Raw genomic sequence first — 19,226 nt, forward strand, 5'->3', positions numbered from 1 at the left:
GGAGACACAAATAGGAAATCCAGAAGATCTATGCTGATGATCCAGTCTTTTATATGACATGTCAAAAGACATTTAGGTTGGCTAACATTCTCACTAAATCTATGGGGTCATATTGCAGAATAGAATAAGTTAAGTTAGGCTCAATATAAATAAGACAGTTGAATGTTTTTCTAAAAATCACACTTTATAAATTACATGCAGATGTTTTTAAAATGAGAAAAAAAAATTCTCAGCATTTGAATATATCTTGGGGTTTTTAACCGTGTTAAATCTAATTGGTCTAATTTTAGATTTATTCTGTCACATTTTGTCTCTCCAGGCTGGTAAAATGTTCATGCATGCTATGGTTTTGTCACACATGACATATTGTCTGAGAATCTGGTTGCAGGCGAACAAAACAGCACTAAACCCATCAAATCACTTTAGAAACAAACAATTGAAACACTGGATAAAAACATTGAGTTATCACCATTTTAACCATTTTATGAAACATAAAGTGTTAATCTGAGAAGACTTTATTACGAATGCACAACCCAGTTCTTAAAAATAAAAAATGGTTTAATAAGGCTAGTTTAACCCACTTGACCAGTTTGTGTAAATAAGAACGAGCTCCCAAAGAGTGACATGAGGGCATAATTCCTCTCCAGGGAAGAGTCGGAGCGCCGTCTCAGGAACAGCAAGACGAGGTTGGAACGCAGAGTTTTAGAGAAGCTTCTACAGTCAATCTGTGTAAAAAGCACATCAGAAACCTGCTCTGAGCACAGCACACATGTTGACGTTCAATTTAATCTCCTTTAGTATGATCAACGCTTTCTAATGTTTGTACTTTTATCAGTATTAATGTCTGTCATTTTCATTGATATTTGTAGTTGTTGTTTTTAGCTTTTTTCGGTCGACTATTCAAACATTTGTCCTGGGACAAAAGATGACAAACAGCCGCTGGGCTAATTCTGACTCATTGCATGTGATGCTGTTAATGTGCGCCGTCCCTGACACAGAAATAAAATTCAACCATGTGTGAAGTGACCATGGAGATCCCAATAATCTGAGTTAAAAATCCAACTGAAGAAAAGCCTGAACAATCTCCCCCCAACGTTCAGGAGGGGAGCAGGCAACGTGACCGGTGGTAGGGTCCGGGCAAGCGGGCCCGAAAACCCAACGCTGGCTGGTGCTGCTGGGGTGACACGACGGACATGTTCTTTTGAACACCGTTATCTACTTTTGATTGAAGTTTTACATGAAGGATTTTATAGAGGAATGCGGCTGAGGCTGCAGAATAATTCTTATCTGAACACCACGGCTCGTCACCAGCCGTGTTTCTGCCATGATTTCAGCAGCGAAAAGAGGCTCAGAGGTTGTATTTCTAGAAAGAAGAGGAGTCCGCGCAGGCGGGGCGTTATTTTAAAGGGCTCTTGTTAGAACAAGGAAAAGCAAAAATGTTCAATTTATGATTTTTCTGAAGAAAAATAAAGGTTGCTGATATGATTCAGACCTGAAACAGCACGATGTGCTCTGTGTTGCAGCTCATATTCAACTACAGATGCAAAGACAGAGAAATACATTCATTCCATCTAGCTGCTTCCCTTTCAGCATGCTGGTGCTTTAACTTTGCATCGCTGTCACACTCCCAAGGCTTAATGGGACACTTAAATACAACAGAGCCTTGAATCATTGAAGCTTTTTAAAAAGATAAAACGAGTGTGGTGTGCAGGAGGCCATTATCCAGACACCTCCATTAGTCACAAACTACATTTTCAAAGCAGTCTGGTTGGGCAACGTTGCATAAACACAGAATAATTGATTTATTTTGCTGAAGAAGATGAAGCAGATCAAAATGAAGAAGGCTTCAGACGTGACTTCTGCAGCTCTTCATGTACAGCACATTCACCAGATGAGCTCTCATGCGCTAATGTAAAACCACAAGCAAAACATTTTTGTCTGAGCAGCAGCTCAGTGATGTGTCTGTCAGTTATTCAGCCTCAGAAATGAAACTTTCAGACGGGGACGTGGGATGTTTCAAAGGTTTCTCATGACATGGTTCGGGTGAATACTCGATTCTGATTGGCTGCTGGGTCTGGATAAAAAAGTGATAATGCACAGCTAAAAAGAGGATCTGGTCACATGGGTCAAATCTTCTATATTACTGCACTGAACCATAGAAGCTCAGAACATAGATGGATATACGTTATTCCACAGTTGATCCCAACAGCAAGACAGTAGAAATAACATGTGAGATTCGTATGGTTTCCTTTGGTCTGTTTGGTGAATTTGGTCTTTTTGAAGACTGAGACGTAGCAGAAGAGAATACAAAAAGGAGGAGATAAAACACGAGGAGGAATTTTGTTTCTTTGAAACAAACTTTAGCTTCATCTTTTGGACAAAAACAAGCAGTAAGAGGGGAACTTTCTCTCTGAACTGATGCTTTATTTCGCGTTTCATGTCGATCTGCATATATATCACTTTCTTCTGCAGCTGCAGAGCGAGGTAGTTGCAAGCTCAGCAGCCGTTACCGTGACAACACGTCACACTGCTTATCAAATGGGACACTTTTTAAAATAAATTTTACGAATAATTTTCAGACATAAACAAGATCAAAGAACTAATACTTGATTGAATATTTCTGTGTTCTGTGAGTGACTTTGGTATAAGCAGGATAATGCCTCGACCAGAAAATCTGGACAACTCAGCTGTTCTCCGGTAAAAACAAGCAGCTGAAAACATGAAGAACTTGATGATAAAGTCACTGCAAAGTCTTTCTGATCTAATATTATAGCCACAGTCAGTTCTATTTTTGAAAAAGTTATTTTTGATAGAAACAATACCGAATATTCTGTGAGGTTGAATTCTTTTGGTCCAAATTCCTCCTGTGTTTCCATGTTGATGCTTTAACGGTTTGAGCTGGTTTGAGTTCGTCTGTGTGTTTCTCTGGTTCTGCTGACAGCAGGTTGGACCCTCAACCCTCCCCAGCCCTTTTCTCCCCGCGGTTTGTTGCAGCCACAGGCTCAGAGGCTGCCTTCCTTTTGGGTTTCTTGTCACGGTTCAGATTCTGGTCTCTGGTTTTTCAAGCTGAAATGTCTCTTTGAAAAGTTGGGTTCTGCTCCCCAGCTGCTCTTCTGACATTAAAGCGTCTTTTTGAATTAGAGTCAGTCGTCATAGAGGTGTGAAATATTTTCCCGTGGCCTGATCTTTCAAACACAGAAACCACAGAATCCAAAAGGAGTCTGGGAATGAAAGTGGCAAAGATTGCTTTGTGTTTGAGAGAAATGCGGCTCAGACTTAGTCTTTGAGACAAGATGGGCAGAAAAAGCCGTTTCTGCTGTGATTTCATGAAGAAGAAGCTCACAGGAAGCTGTGGACCTTTCTCAGACGGTATTGTGTACACGCTTCTATCTTCAAAGAATACGACCCAGAGCGGTGCAGATCCAGGACCGGGTGCAGTCCTGCCTGAGGTGTCGGTCTGCAGGGGATGTTGAGGCGGGTCAGAGTCTCAGCGGGCCGTCCCTGTTTGCTCAAAGGAACACAGACGCTCAAAAAACGAACCCAAATGTAATTTGCCGTGGTTCTGTGTACACAGACCTCCCACTGGGTTTATCAGTGTAATGCGCCTCTTTAACACATGCACTGCTTAAGTGCTTATTAGCCCGACATCTCACTGCTCTGAAAGGCCTCTTTCATGTTGCTCTTCAAAGTGAAGGCTCCCTGTATCTGCATGTTTGCTCTTCTCCCCCCACCGCGCCGCCGCGGACGACGCTCCCGTCAGCTGATGTCCGGAGGCGGGCCTCCAGCAGGAGCCCAGCAGAACCGGGTAGGAGCCTGGGTGGGTTTAGAAGGCATGAAAACAGAGTGATGACATCGGAACCACGCTGCTGGAAGAAGCAGGGAAGACATCCTCCATGATGAGGAGGAGAGTTTCATTTTCAGAACAACACCTGGGTGCTTATGAGTTTGTGATTTCAAAGCTGGTAAAAGGACCACACGGCCAAAAAGCAGGTTTTCATCGTGGCCACGCCCTTCCTCCATCTTTTCCACAGGCAGCAGTAACATGTTTTAGCCCCCCCCCCCCCCCCCCCCCCCAACAACAACTGATTCCTGAGTGAGAAACGCCACTCTGTTGCCGACAGTGAAGGATGCACGTTCCTTTGGCTCTAGGGGGCGGAGCTTCATGATAGGAAGATCGCCTTTTTTTGGAACAATGTTTAGGTGGGCGGAGTTAACAGTTTCTGCAGTGAAACTGTGTTACCAAAAACATCACCAAGATAAAGCATGTATGTTTAAAAGCTCCAGTGCTGTGCTTTAAGAGACGCACACGAGGCAAACACAATTTCAGGGTCTGATAAATACGTCGTCCTGAGAGAAGCAGGAACATTTTTCTCTTTCATTTGGTTCGTCCCTCCGGGTGTCCTGCTCTGTTTGCTGCTGTCAGCCTGCAGGAAAGTGAGTTTCGGAGTCTTCCTGCACAGCTCCCTGATGCACGAAAGCAGCTGCCCTCCTGGACGGACTTCCAGGAGTCAGACGGGGTAAAGCATGGCAGTGCAGTGAGGAAGAAAAGGTGCCGTCTGCTCATTTATATGCAGGACTTATGTCCCTAAACACAGGTAATGACTGACAGCGGCGTGCAGGAGGCCCTCACACACCAAGGGCACTTTTTTCTGACAGCTGACGGGGCCTCCGTCTTTGACAGCTCCAGAACACGGAGCCACACGGAACCGACACGGGAGCAACACATCTGTGGAAATGCCTGCCTCAACGTGCTGACAGGAACTTCCCCCACAACAGCAACTGGGTGAAGTCAACGTGCAAGTTAGGAAGACATGAGTGAAAACTATGGAAGGGATTTCTGCACACTTTGGGAAAGTTTCTGCACAAACAGTATTTAGCAGAAAAGAAAGAATGAAGAACAAAGATACAGAGCAACCATGGTGATCTTTCAAAGACAAGGACAGCAGATCTCCTACAGGTGTTGCTTTGTTCGTCAAATACAAATGGAGACAATCTGCAATATTACACCATATTAGAATAGAAAAAGCTTCTCCCAGAGAACTCTGAAGTTTGAAGCTGCGTCCCCCTCCGGAGCACTGTCAGGTGATCTGGGGTCTGATTGGTCGCCCTGATAAATCCACGAGCCGCTGATTCAGTTTTCTGAAGTGGTTCTCTGTTTCTGACAGACAGGCAGTTGGAGAAGGATGCTATGGACGCAGATGGAGGAGGAGAACTTCAGGAGACGCTGGCCTCACGCTCGCTGGCTCAGACCTGTACAGCCCAGGAAGAAGAACGTTTGGAGGTTTTACAACATTTGCTTTTCTGAATTTATTAAAGTTTGTTGGCAGTATTGGTGGGGTTTTTTTGGGGGGGGGGGGGTAAATCTCTGAGCCAAAATTTCTACAAAAATACAGCTTCAGATAAGTATAAATAGTCTGATAAATAAAAGAGCATGAGCTCTTTCAGCAGATTTATGTGTCCTAAAGCTGTTGCAGCCATATGCTCCCTGCTTTTATTGGCTGTGCAGCCGAGCTTTGTGCCGGGAGAGCGGGGAGAGCGGAGTGCAGCAGAAGGCTCTCATTTCTGGGTTAAAAGGTTGCCTGGAGCTACGCTGAATCTGAGCTCCAAAGCTGCACGCTGTAAAACGGATCCTGACCTTTCCACCTGCAGCTGGGAGGTAAAGCGGAGGCCTTTGTGAGGATGTGTGGCTTGGCTGTGTGTCTTTAATGCAGGCGGGCTCCGAGTGTAACGACAGGAAGCCAAACAATGACATTAACACAGGCTTCATCACTCTCTGACCTTTCTGCAGACACAGATATCTTTGTTCGACATGACGAGCACAGTCAGCGTCTCCCCTTCTGCTTTTCCTCCTGGTGTCTGCTCATTTCTCTGTCTCCATGCTCGCCTAATAAGATTTTCTTCCTGGTAAAATGTCCATGTGGCACAAGTGAAGAAGAGGAGGGGAACGCCAGCTGAGGTCCTCCACCACCTCTGACCTTCCTTGTCAATCTGCATCCGCATCCGCCTCACAGTCTGGATGTGAACCTGGACATGTGACTGTTGGCGTCAGGGAGCTGTCATTGAACCGCTGTCGCTGCCAGATCACCATTTCCCCCGGAGAGCCCCGACTCTAATGAGCCCTCCAGACGAAGGATCAGTTCCCAGAGCCGAGAGCACGGAGGGGTAGGGGGGACGAGGTGCGGAGCTCCAGGGAAAAAGTGGGAAGCAAGAGAGGGGGCGCTGGGAAGCAGAAAGCAATTATCCTTCCTCTGAGGCAGAGCGTGGGGCCCCCAGAGCTGCAGCTCTGCTGGGAGATGAAGGCCACCAAAGTACCCGTCCTTACTGCACCTGCCTGAGCAGAGATGCTCCCGACATCAGACACACAACTGTTCAAACCCTGTCAGAGCCAAGCTTTACCCTGTGCAAACACAGACTTCACTAACACTCCTGTGCTGCTACACAATTAAAACCCTTAACAGTCAGCGACGCATTTCAAAAACTCCTAGAAGCTTCTGGAAAATGTCTCAAGTCAAAACTCTGCAGCAGCACAGCTCAGAAAACAAACGTGGAGGTCTTTGTTTTGGACAGGTCTGATCAAATCCAGAAAACCAAACGAGCAGGAAGCATCATGTTAGTGGTCAACGTGGTGACAGAAAAAAAAAGTCAGGACTACGATGCCGCACTGATCCTCAGGTCATGGCTGGAAAGGGAACTCTGTTGTGCAACACTACAGTGTGAATGATGTGTGACTTTCCAGGCCAAAGAGTTTGACTTGAGCAGAGGGATCATGGTTTGAATGCTCAAATCTAAAGATGTGTGTAGAGCTGGAAAGGGTTTTCTCATTTGTGAGGAGTCAGCGGTTCATCATGAAAACTCTGCTGTTCAGTTATCGAGCTTTTCTTCAGATAATCACCCGACTGCATGAGTGTCACTTCAGAGGATCGAGCAGGTTTTGGCTGAAACTGACATTTTTTTACTCCCATCTGTGAAGAAAATTCATATCACCGCCTGGAAGAGTCCATCGTTTCTGTGGAACATTGGGCTGCTGAGAGCTTTGCTCGTTCTCGTCGCTCTCCAGGTTTCCCCATCAGTGTGAGTGCAGGCGCCAGTCAGTCGCTCGCTGTTGGGGGCTCTTCGGCTCGGTGCCACTCCCCCTGTGGAGGGCTACTCTCTCTGTGGGCCCCCCCATAAGGGGCCTGCAGGGTTACTCTTGTTGACACGGGCCTCGGCTAAAAACACCTGTTAGTTTTGGCTCCTGACAAATCTGCTTGTTGAGCTCAGATTCTTCTGTGTGTGTGTGTGTGTGTGTGTGCGTGGGTGTGTGTGTGTGTGTGTGTGTGTGCGGGTGTGGGTGTGTGTGTGCGTAGGTGTGTGTGTGTGTGGGGGTGGGTGGGTGTGTGGGTGTGTGCGGGTGTGTGTGTGTGTGTGGTGGGGGTGTCCACAGTCAGTCACACAGCACAAAACAACAGAACCAGAGGAATTAAAAATGACTTTTTGACGTCTTTGTTCACGTCTCCAAAGCTCTGCTGCACCAGCAGATTGGCTGCACAGCAATGTGAGTGAGGCAGCATCTGAGCCCAGTTCCAGGCCTTCACAATGTTCTCATGGTCCTCACACCCACTCACCCTCTGCACAAAACTTCTGCCAAGGACAGAAGAAAAAGGCAGTAGCAGAGGACTGCATGCAGACAGCTCAAGTCAATATTTAACGCCCCTGAGGAGCTTAGGAACATTTTCTTAAAGCACCAAGCAATGGTTATGTTATTCTGGAAATCTTACATAACAAAGCACCACTCCACCCTTTGGAACGCTGCTTCGTTTTCTTTGAAAACAGTGAAATAATTGGACCTCTAGTGATTTCGGAGAACTGGGATGGAGGATAAGAGTTCAGCTGCTTCTGTGTGTATCTGAAGACTGATGCTGAGACTGAGACTGTCCAACTCCAGCGGCTGCAGAGCAGGACTTTGGTGATGTTTAGTTCTGCCTGACAGAGAAGCTCTCCCTCCTCCGCACTCAAAGCTGTTCTGTGTGTTTCTGCTCAGGATGGGTCAGTGATGCTAAAATCTGGGCGGGAAAGAGGAAGGAAAGCTATACCAGGGCTCCAGACTGCGACCATTTGCTCGCATTTTGCGACCAAACTTTGAGAGTGTGCGACTGAATTTTACATCCAGTCGCACATGCGCGACCAGTAAATTTGCCTCCCCCACCCTCCGTATTTTTTTATTCATTAAACGTGGAAGCGGCCCGTCAATGATCAATGAAATGAGCAATGAAATCATCAATGAGACGCGAGCCCACACGCACGCAGACAGACACACACACTCGTGAGACTGGAGCACACGCGAGCGCACACTCGCATGTCATTGAGTGATGCCTGAGGCGGCCAATGCGTGTGAGAAGAATAGGGAAAGTCACTGCAAGTGGCTAAAATATGTGGAGGGGCGGGGCCTAGAGATAATCGAGCGCGCGTTAACGTCTGTGGGAAGGAAACGGAGACAAATCATCACAACCTGATATGTGCGTCTGAGCTATGAACAGCTAGCGAACTATTGATTCGTTCTTTCGACCTGCGGCTAGTGTACCAGTGCCAGAGTGTACAGCAGGGGTCTCAAACTCGCGAAGCAAACCACGGCTCTCATGCACGGCTGTAACGACAGCACATCGCTCCCGCGGGAGATGGTCAGCTGAGGAGCATAAATGTCCCACACCTACATGCGTGACAGCTAACGGGGCTCGAACATAAACACGTGTGAGCGACAACACGATTTAGTCTTAGACGCACTTAAAACACGTGTGGAAAATGCAACGATAGACGTGTTTGCAGTGGCGGTTCTACCCTGAATTACTCCCCGGGCGAGGCCCTCCTCTAGCGCCCCCCCCCATAGAGTCACTTTGTCCATTTATTGTAACTGAAAATACAGTTAGGAAATATTTAATAAACACAAACAATCTGAAATAAATATTATAAACTACAAATCACACTAATAATACACTAGAATAAATGTAACTGCAGCACTAAGAAGAGAAAACACTAACTAAACCTAACCTTTGTGGCCTTCCTGATGCAAGCTTGTCAATAACGTCATCATATGAAATCTGCTCCCCCCCTGAATGATTGATACTAACAACAGCAGGTTAGTGAGTTGCTCCTGAGACATTGGTGATCTCAGGTATGACTTGATCAACTGGAGTTTTGAAAAGCTAACAGCAGCAGCAGTACCATCACAGCTTATTTAACATTATGAACTAATATACAACAATAAAACACAACAAAAACTTTGTGTTACAGCAGAGCAGACAGACACACGAATCATAACTAATGTTACAAGTTAAGGCAGAGCAAACATTTAAGAATAAATATCTTAAAAATGACGTTATTTGCAATATTTGGGCCTACTTCAGTTTTGGTCATGATAGACCAAACAAGAGATTTTTCCTCTGCAACGTTGTTGTTGTTGTAGGGCAGGTAGCATTCGAATTTAGAAAACGTGCATCTAGCTATGCGATAATAACCTTTTCTTTGTCTCTTTTCTCCTCTTCTTCTCTTTTCTTTCTAAATTGGGCACCAGCTTTGACCTTTTTTGTCCATATTTCAGATGTTTTTGCATTTAGCATAAATGTCCTGACATAGGTATCAAGTCTGTCGACTAAACCAACTGTAATCTAAGTGAGGAATTTTTTTTTGTTTTCCCATTTTTTATTTGAAATAACCAAAAAAGCATGATTTTTTTATACTTTTTTTATACCCGCAGCCCCCCCCCCCCCCCCCCCCGTTCGTCAAACATTTCCTGCAGGAGCGCGTGCAGCTGCACCCAGGGGCGCCAATTCGCTACATGGCGGCGCAATTTTTATTTTTATTTTTACATCAAGCACTGAGCCCTGGCCTGTGACCGTCGCCCCCCTGGAAGAAGATCCAGCCAGGTTTGCGCATGCGTTTTGTGCTCCGTGCTCACCTCAGCCTGCACCCTTCACCCCGCGCCCCCTCCCTTCTCCTTCTTCACCCCGCGCCCCCTCCCTTCTCCTTCTCACACACATTTGCGTCTACTTCTCAAAGACAGGAGGGAGCGCAGCTGCGGGGCGGGGGCGCCGCCAGGTTTCAGGCTGTTACAAACTCTGTGATATAAGTAAACCAATAGTGATGCATAAAGTATTTTACAAGAGCTGAGCCGCTGGCGCCGCCCCTCCGTCATTTTTCCGCCCCGGGCGATCGCCCGTATGGCCCGTGCCTAAAACCGCTACTGCGTGTTTGAGATGAACCAGCGCCCGGGGGGGGGGGGGGGGGGGGGGGGCATGGGCATGAAGGCGAAGCTGCAACAGGAAGTTGGAGTTGTCCTTAACATTCAATTTAATAATTATGCCTCTCCCCCTAAGTACGATCTGTGATATTACATCTTTTATAATTATTTCAATGTTTTGTGATGTATGTAGCCTTTTTTTAATCAGTTGGTATTTTAAATTATTTTAATTGATCTGTGAACTACAAAAACCCATCAGGACGCATGTCCCATAATGCATTGTTTTGTAGTCTGTAGGGCAGCTTTCAGTCAGTTCAGTACTAAATTTCCAGCTGTGTTTGGTCAGGTTGGGGTCTTGATTCCGCCCCTTTCTGGTGATATTTTGGTTTTGATTGACAGGTGATGTTAGAGCAAAAACAAAAATATGTCTCACACCAGGTGATCTGTGCAGCGTTACGTCCATCTGGGTGATCTCAAATTATTGTGCATCTTGGCTGCACCTATTTGGTTTCGCCAACATGAATTTCCATCCCCTAATGTTTACATACATTTAAGTATTGTTCTTAACTGTGAAATGACCGAAAGGTTATTACGGTAATCACTTGTTACTAAAAACTTTTTTTATTCTAAATTTATGGTATATTGTTTACTATTTTTTTTTGTCATGACAGCGATGCTGCTGTCAGTTTACCTTCTTGTTGCATCTTCAAAAGTGCAGAATAAAATCTGACACTGAATTTGAAAAAGCAGATTGTAATTTTTGCATCTATAATTAAAGTATTTATTTACTTTATTTATTTTATTTAGTGTATTTATAATACAGTGGAAATTAGAAGATCTGGTTTGCATGTTGATTTACGGTATGCGCCCCTAAATTTTCAGGTTGTGCCCCTAAAATTTTCATTCAGGGGCCACAGTGCTCCTAGTGAAAAAAGTTAGTCTGGAGCCCTGTATACTTAACGGTGAAGTCCAAAGTGAACTTTTCCTTTGAGAGTTGCAGAAAGGTTAGACTGGAAGCAGGACTGCAACCACATTTAATGCAAAGCAGTTGAAAAAGTGTAAAAGTCACAAGAAAGAGATGAGAAAGTAATGACACATGATCATCTGTCTGGGAAAAAGCCAGGACTCGACAGATGTCCTGAACACTGCGACCGCCAGGCGGGAGACTGGGGTACCAAACACAGGTTTTACCCAAACCAGCATCCTGCATCAGGCTGCTGGCTGCTCCATGAAGTGACACTAAGACACAGATCATAGTCGTGTTGGCGCAGACCGACTGAGAGCTCAGCGCGACACTTCAACCCTTGTGCTATCTTAGATAACCCCCACCCCCACCCTTCCATTGACGTGTTCTCCCTACCACGACAAAGGTGGATAAAGGTGGAAAGATTTCATGTAATCCATGGACACCAGTGAAGATCACAAATCATTGAAGAAAAAAGGTTCAGAGCACTGTCTAGTGGGTCTAGATGACCCAACTCCCAATGTCAAAGTGCCTAGGATAGTACAAGAGTTAGGGCTCTTTGTGACATTTGCCTTTCTGACAGGTGAATGTTCTCTCCACACCGGATCCTGCAGCCTGTCTGCTCCTTTTTACAGCGAAATATCAATAAAACCACATTGATGTGTGGAAATTCAACTTGAAGCTAACTTTAGAAAGAACCGGCTGATCTGAGTTTGGATTGGGGGCAGACGCCTTTGCTGCCTCTGGAGTTCCAATCATGTGCTGACGTGCACACATTTATCTGACGACTCATTACTGGACCTGCAGATGGAGTGCCACAGTTCTCACCAAGGTAGTTTTCTGAAAAACAAAGTCTAAAGTCACTAATGAGCCAGAATGCTTCTCCAGTGAAGGCTTCAGACCCAAACGCTGACGTGAGAGGAGCAGAAAGGCTCAGCTGTCTTTACCAGCCACACACTGAGCACCAGGACAAATGCAGATAAAGCTGCGCGGTAATTAAACGGAGACACGGGTCAGAACTCCCAACAGGTTAGCTGGCACCAGATGAAAAATTTAATTACCTCTATAAAAAGGCCTTATTGAATGAGCTCCTGTTGAAAACAGTTTAAAAATGAAACATGAGAAGTTTAAATCAGAGAAAACACTGATCTTTAAGAACCATAATACGATGAGAACCAAGGCTAATCTCTCCCCCCAGACACTGACTGCTGGAGGCAATTAGACAGACACACACACACACACAGACAGAGAGACATTAAGACAGACAGAAATTAAGACTCCATTACCTTTCCAAAGCTCCCTTTTCCAATAGCCCGCAATATCTGGAAGTGGTCAAAGTTTACTGTGAAGAAAAGGAGAAACAGAAAAAGAGAGAATCACTAAGAAAGTTCAGCTTCATGCAGCAGAAAATGGCTTTCACACTGACTCCCAGATCTTATTCTTTCTCACACTTTACAGTTGAGTGAACAGCAACGAAACATCAGCAACTCAACTGCTGCCACCATCACTCTGACCAGGAAAAGCTGCTCTCTGACCGCCAAATGTTTGCAGCCAGACATTTTCCAGCATGATGTGACTCTCCATCATTAAGCCCTAAAGTGGGACTGATGCATGCTCCACCCACATCAACAACCTGCTGAAAATGGGCGGGACAGAGTAAGCGTTGAAGCTCTAGCTCAGGGGTGTTAAACTGGTTTTGGTTCAGGGGCCACATTCAACCCATTTGATCTCAAGTGGGCCAGACCGCAAGATAAAAGCAAAATAACCTCTGGTCAGCAGGCGGTATTCCAGAAAGCATGTTTAAACTAGCCTGAGTTTAACCCTGAACTCTGGCTGAAATCCGCCTGAACTTGCTTACTCTGGGTATGTCGGTTCCAAAAGACCGGATATGAGTTAGCGTAATTACGCTCCACTTGGTAACCCTGGGTTAATGCACGTGCACAGCAGGTACATAAAGACATGCTCAATGGATCGCCGATATCCGGAGTCACCATGGAAACGCGTGGAGAAATAAAGACAGCGCTACACGTCAGGGAGACGGAGTCTGAGGTTTTAATGACGGCGTATGAAGATTATACGACAATCAAAAAAGTAATACGGCTGCATCATCATTAAAAGAAAGAGTTTCTGCTTGGAGAAAAAGAACAGAAAAAGTAAACGCACAAGTTTCTGATCTTATTTCTATTTTCATTGTGGCGCGTATATATATGGGTAGGTATATATATAATAACCTGTCTCTCCACAACATAGAAGCTCATGTCAGCCAAGATAAATAGGCACATGGATCAACACATGAGCAAAACACAAAAGGGCATTGGTAGAGACTCCAGAGGAGCCAAACACCAACTCCTGGTTGACAGAACAGTCGCTCAAGACTGCAAGTCACGACACACCAACCTGTGCACAGCCTGGATTGATTACAAGAAAGCCTATGACTCAATGCCACACACATGGATCACTGAGTGCTTGGAGCTGTACAACATCAACAGGACTCTAAGAGCCCTCATAGGAAACTCAATGAAGCTGTGGAAAACCACCCTTGAAGCCAATGGGAAGCCACTTGCACAAGTGTCCATCAAATGTGGGATATACCAAGGTGATGCTCTGTCCCCACTGCTGTTCTGCACAGGTCTGAACCCCCTCAGCCAAATAATCAACAAGACTGGCTATGGATACCGACTCAGAAATGGGGCCAACATCAGTCACCTCCTCTACATGGATGACATCAAGCTATATGCTAAGAGTGAGCGTGACATTGAATCCCTGATCCACACCACCAGGATCTACAGTACTGACATTGGGATGTCATTCGGGCTCGAGAAATGCAGCCGGATGGTGACAAAGAGAGGCAAGGTAGTCCACACAGGAGGGGTCTCACTCCCAGAAGGAACAATAGCAGACATTGAGGACAGTTACAAGTACCTTGGAATTCCGCAGGCAAATGGCAACCTGGAGCAGGCAACAAGGAAAGCTGCAACAGCTAAATACCTCCAACGAGTAAGGCAAGTCCTGAGAAGCCAGCTCAATGGCAAAAATAAGACCTGGGCAATAAACAGCTACGCACTGCCAGTTATCAGATACCCTGCAGGAATAATAAGATGGCCAAAGGAAGAGATACAGACCACGGATGTTAAAACATGAAAGCTCCTCACCATGCATGGAGGGTTCTATCCCAAATCCAGCACCCTGAGACTGTATGCTAACCACAAGGAAGGAGGCCAAGGACTAGTGAGCGTAGAAGCCACTATCCAGGATGAAACATCCAAGATGCATGAGTAAATCAAGCTCAAGGCTCCAACTGACAGTGTGCTCAGTGAATGTCTCAGGCAATGGAGAGCAGAGGATACAGTGCTGGAGGACAGATCCTCATGGGAGGACAAACCCCTGCATGGGATGTACCACCGGACCATAACTGAAGTGGCTGATATCAAGAAGTCCTACCAATGGCTAGAAAGGGCTGGCCTACAGGACAGCACTGAAACACTCATCCTGGCAGCTCAGGAACAAGCCCTGAGCACCAGAGCCATAGAGGCTCAGATATACCACACCAGACAAGACAAAAGGTGTAGGCTGTGCAAAGAGGTGCCTGAAACAATCCAGCACATGACTTCAGGCTGTAAGATGCTGGTAGGGAAAGCATACATGGAGCGCCACAATCAAGTGGCTGGAATAATATACAGGAACATGTGTGCAGAATATGGACTGGAAACCCCAAGGTCAAAATGGGAAACACCTCTGAAGGTGGTAGAGAATGAGAGGGCAAAGATCCTGTGGAACTTCCAGATCCAGACTGATAGAATGGTAATGGCGAACCAACCAGTAGTGGTGGATAAAGAACAGAGGAAAGCCGTTGTGGTGGATGTGGCAGTACCAAGCGATGGGAACATCAGGAAGAAGGAACATGAGAAACTGGAGAAATACCAGGGACTCAGAGAAGAACTGGAGAAAGCCTGGAAAGTGAAGGTGACAGGTGGCCTGTGGTAATTGGAGCACTCGGGGCAGTAACCCCCAAGCTGGAGGAGTGGCTACAACAGATACCTGGAAAGACCTCAGACCTCTCAGTCCAGAAAAGCGCAGTGCTAGGAACAGCTAAGATACTGCAGGACCCTCAAGCTCCCAGGCCTCTGGTAGAGGACCCGAGCTTGGAGGAGAAACCACCTGCGGAGGGTGAGAGGGGCGTATATTATATATATATATATATATATATATATATATATATATATATATATATATATATATATATATATATATATATATATATATATAATTATATATAATTACTTCAATTGGTAACAAGTAATTGAGTTAAATGTATTCAACCTAATTTCTTATGTCTATCAAACTCAATAATTGTTTATACAACTCAAATTTACATATTTATCTAACTAAATGTAATTTTACTCCAATTCAATTACATTTTTTTCCATCCATCCATCCATCCATCCATCCATCCATCCATCCATCCATCCATCCATCCATCCATCCATCCATCCATCCATCCATCCATCCATCTTCCTCCGCTTATCCGGGACCGGGTCGCATGGCAGCAGTCTAAGAAGAGATGCCCAGACTTTCCTCATCCCAGCCACTTCCTCCAGCTCCAGCCGACAGACATATTCTCTCCAGCGTGTCCTGGGTCTTCCCCGGGGCCTCCGCCCAGTGGGACATGCCCGGAACACCTCTCCAGGGCCAGGGAGGCGTCCAGGAGGCATCCGGACTAGATGCCCGAGCCACCTTAATTGGCTCCTCTGGATGTGGAGGAGAAGCGGTTCTACTCCGAGCTCTCCGTGGGTGAACCTGCTCGTCCCCTATCTCTAAAGGCCCGTACACACCGGGACGAATATTCGCCAGGCGTTATTCGCCAGCGTTTTTCGCCACGTTTTTTGTGTTCACACCCAGGCGATTTTCACTGACGATGAGTGGAGTGAACATGCAATTTCATTCCCTGACATTAGATGGCGCTTAATGTAAAACAGAAATACTCCTGTACACAAGGTGGCGCTGCGCAACTTTACGCTTCTTAAAGTCGCTTTTCACTCAGAAGAAGAGAGTAAGTATTTACGCGCTTGTCAGAATAATACAAAGGAAACATGAATATTTCAAGCACCAGTAGCTCCAACTGGTGCTTGGTTCGGGGATATTTTAGAATGTCCGTCATTATTTCCTCGCGGCTGTGTGTAGACGCTACTTGGCGTCTATCTTCTTCGCTGGTATGTGTGCTCAGCAAGGCAGTTTTGTGTTTGAGCGCCCCCAAGTTGTGTTTTACTGTAACTTCAGAAGCTCCAGACACGTGGGCAAAAGCGCCATTCTCATTGGTCGAGTAGATTTCGACGCGACGCGTCGAAAAAAAAAAACGAACCCGAGGCGTTTTTTTTTTTTGACGCTTTAACGCCTGGCGTTTTTTCGCCTCGGTGTGCACACTCTCATTGGTGCCCTTTGTTTAGTCACGAGGCGTTAAACGTCGGCGAAAATCGCCGGCGAAATTCGTCCCGGTTTGAACAGGCCTTAAGGGAGCGCCCAGCCCCCCTACGGAGGAAGCTCATTTCAGCTGCTTGTATTAAGGACCTCGTTCTTTCTATCGTGACCGAGAGCTCATGACCATAGGTGAGCATTGGAACAAAGATCGACCGGTAAATCACAACGGACCGATACAGCGACCGCATAACCATGGACGATCTGCCTGTCAATCTCACGCTCCAGTCTTCCCTCACTCATGAACAAGACCCCAAGATATTTAAACTCCTTCACTTGGGGCAGGGACACTCCACCCACAGAGAGATGGCAAACTACCTTTCTCCGAAATGTTTTTCCATTTTGATTTATTGTACTTCTTTAACTCTCATATGTCTAAGTTAGAGGCTGCAGATTTTCTCACTTTTTTAAAATTAAAATAAATGATACAGTGTGGATTTACAATATGTACCATGCATTAAGTGTTCATGACTCTGACTGTAACTGACTTGACATAGCCTGAAACATACCTCTGTTTTTGGAACTGAAAGCTGAGGTTATCCACTTCCTTAGCCTTAAACTTACCGTGGTAACTTACATAAGCTGCTTTCTGGAATACCACCCTGATTATCTGAAGCTTTGTTTTTGTTTTTATTTTTTTCTCAGTTGGAAAAAATGCCTCAATCAACATGGTACCCAATAACTTATTACACATTCATTCACAGTGGCCAATTGATCTCCAATACCTGAGCAATTAGTTCTCAGTCGTTTATGGAGGTACCATCATTTTTGTCCAGCCCTATTTCATTAGTATGTTTTTTAAATAATTCTGTAACAACAGTTGTTAATCTCAACAACTAAAAAGTAATGGCTGATTTTGATTATTTAATTATAAATAAATTTTAATTTATTGTTACTTTTGAAAGCTTCAAGTCATTTCAGTGAGCATTGTGGACTTTCTATCTTTAACTGAGGGGTACCAACTATTTTGTCCACCACTGTCCAGCTTTGGGTTTTCCGTCATCCTCACATCCTAGGATCAGGATCATTTTCCATTGGTTTGTCCTGATCCTTCAAAGTCTGAATTGGCTTTGTGCAGGGGGTGGGGACGGGTGGGGGGGGGGGTACTACAGATTTACAAGTGATTTCAAGGAAAGTCTGAAAAACAATGACACCCATAAAAGTTCTGTGAAATGCAGCTGCTGAGCTGTTGTGACGTCTGAAAAGGTGATTGAACTATGAAAATGTATCTCCATTTTTAGAACAAAAAGCTTTTTCTGGGTTTGCAGGGGGGCCAAGAGGTCTCCTTCCTCCCCGCCAGACAGTTCATTAGGGTGACGGTGGAGCCGGAGCCTGCAGTCAGGGAATCATCCTCACCCACTATCATAACATGTATAGGCTACTAATGATAAAAAAAAAACATGCAATCTATATATATTTATGTGTTTAAGCATAATCCTTTAAATCCTTTCAGACTGAAATTGTCTGTATTTAGTGTGTTTGGCTGTGAGGTGAAGCAGCTCTGCCTCATGGCTGAGACTGGGTTTCCTTTACTCCACTCAGGGTGTGTTAATGATGTAAAGCTTTATTGAAATGTTTTTATACATTCTTGACATTTTTATTACATCTTCATTTACAAGTAAAGGTTAGACCAGAGTGTGAATTCTGTGAGGGGGGGGGCCATGCAGGAATGCACAGCAGGGATGGTGATGATAATAATCAAGCAGCTCCACCTTAATATTCAGTCATCTTCTCAAACCCACAGCACTGTTGACTCAGCCCCCCCCACACACACACACACATGTGCAGACATCAGGGGAGGCAGAGACGCCCCCCCCCCTGAGCTCTTCTTGCAGGTAAAGCCCACATCACTCTCTGCTCCCAGACAAAAGACGGAGTTGGGTTTTGTGTCTTATCCAGACTAATCCCGGCTGGACCGTCCCTCCCCAGTGTGGCTGATCCTCTCATCCAGCTGTGGAAGCAGCATTCTCCTGACATGCTGCTGTGGAAGCAGCTCCTGAGAACCCAACACGTCTGAGTTGCTCAGTCACCACGTCAGATGAAAACCATGACATGTTCACTCCTGGGGCCTCAAACTTCAGGAGATTAAAGGTGGTTTGCAACTCCAAAAATCAACTTTCAGTCAAAGAGCCTTTTCAGCGAGTTCCTCCCTGGGAGTATAAAGCTCCTGATCATCAGATTGCCTCCTGTCCGGCTGATTTTAAATGGTTGGGCTCCGTTCGGTCATGTTTGTGTTCAGTTCTTTGGTTTCTCTGCAGGGTTTGGTTCTGCTTTGGGGGTTTATTGTATGGATGGAACCTTCCAGCACATTTCCCTCCAAATGGACCAACAAGCAGGGGTCAACATTGACCACGTCTATGGCTACGTTCACACTGCAGGGCTTAATGCTCAATTCGGACTTTTTGAAAAAAATTGATTTTTTTTGCAAGGCTGTTCACATTTCCAATTAAATCCAAACTTTTGTGATCTCCTGTGTGAACGGAAAATTACCCAGAAGTGACCCGCATGCGCAGAAGAGTACTCAACAGTGAACGACTTCACTCGTTGTTTGCAGAAGTAGCTAACATTAACAATGGA

At 45.5% G+C, this 19,226-nt stretch overlaps 1 protein-coding gene across 1 annotated transcript in view; it reads right to left on the minus strand.

Annotated features, from left to right (window-relative positions):
- stk32c (serine/threonine kinase 32C) overlaps positions 1 to 19,226 on the minus strand; it is an 88,772-nt gene that overhangs the window by 40,118 nt on the left and 29,428 nt on the right. The window contains exon 2 of the mRNA XM_023963090.1: positions 12,464 to 12,519. Within this exon, the coding sequence (XP_023818858.1) occupies positions 12,464 to 12,519 (56 nt within the window). The remainder of the gene's footprint in view (positions 1 to 12,463; positions 12,520 to 19,226) is intronic.

The sequence above is a fragment of the Oryzias latipes genome, chromosome 15 (assembly GCF_002234675.1).
Source record: "Oryzias latipes chromosome 15, ASM223467v1".
Taxonomy (NCBI): domain Eukaryota; kingdom Metazoa; phylum Chordata; class Actinopteri; order Beloniformes; family Adrianichthyidae; genus Oryzias; species Oryzias latipes.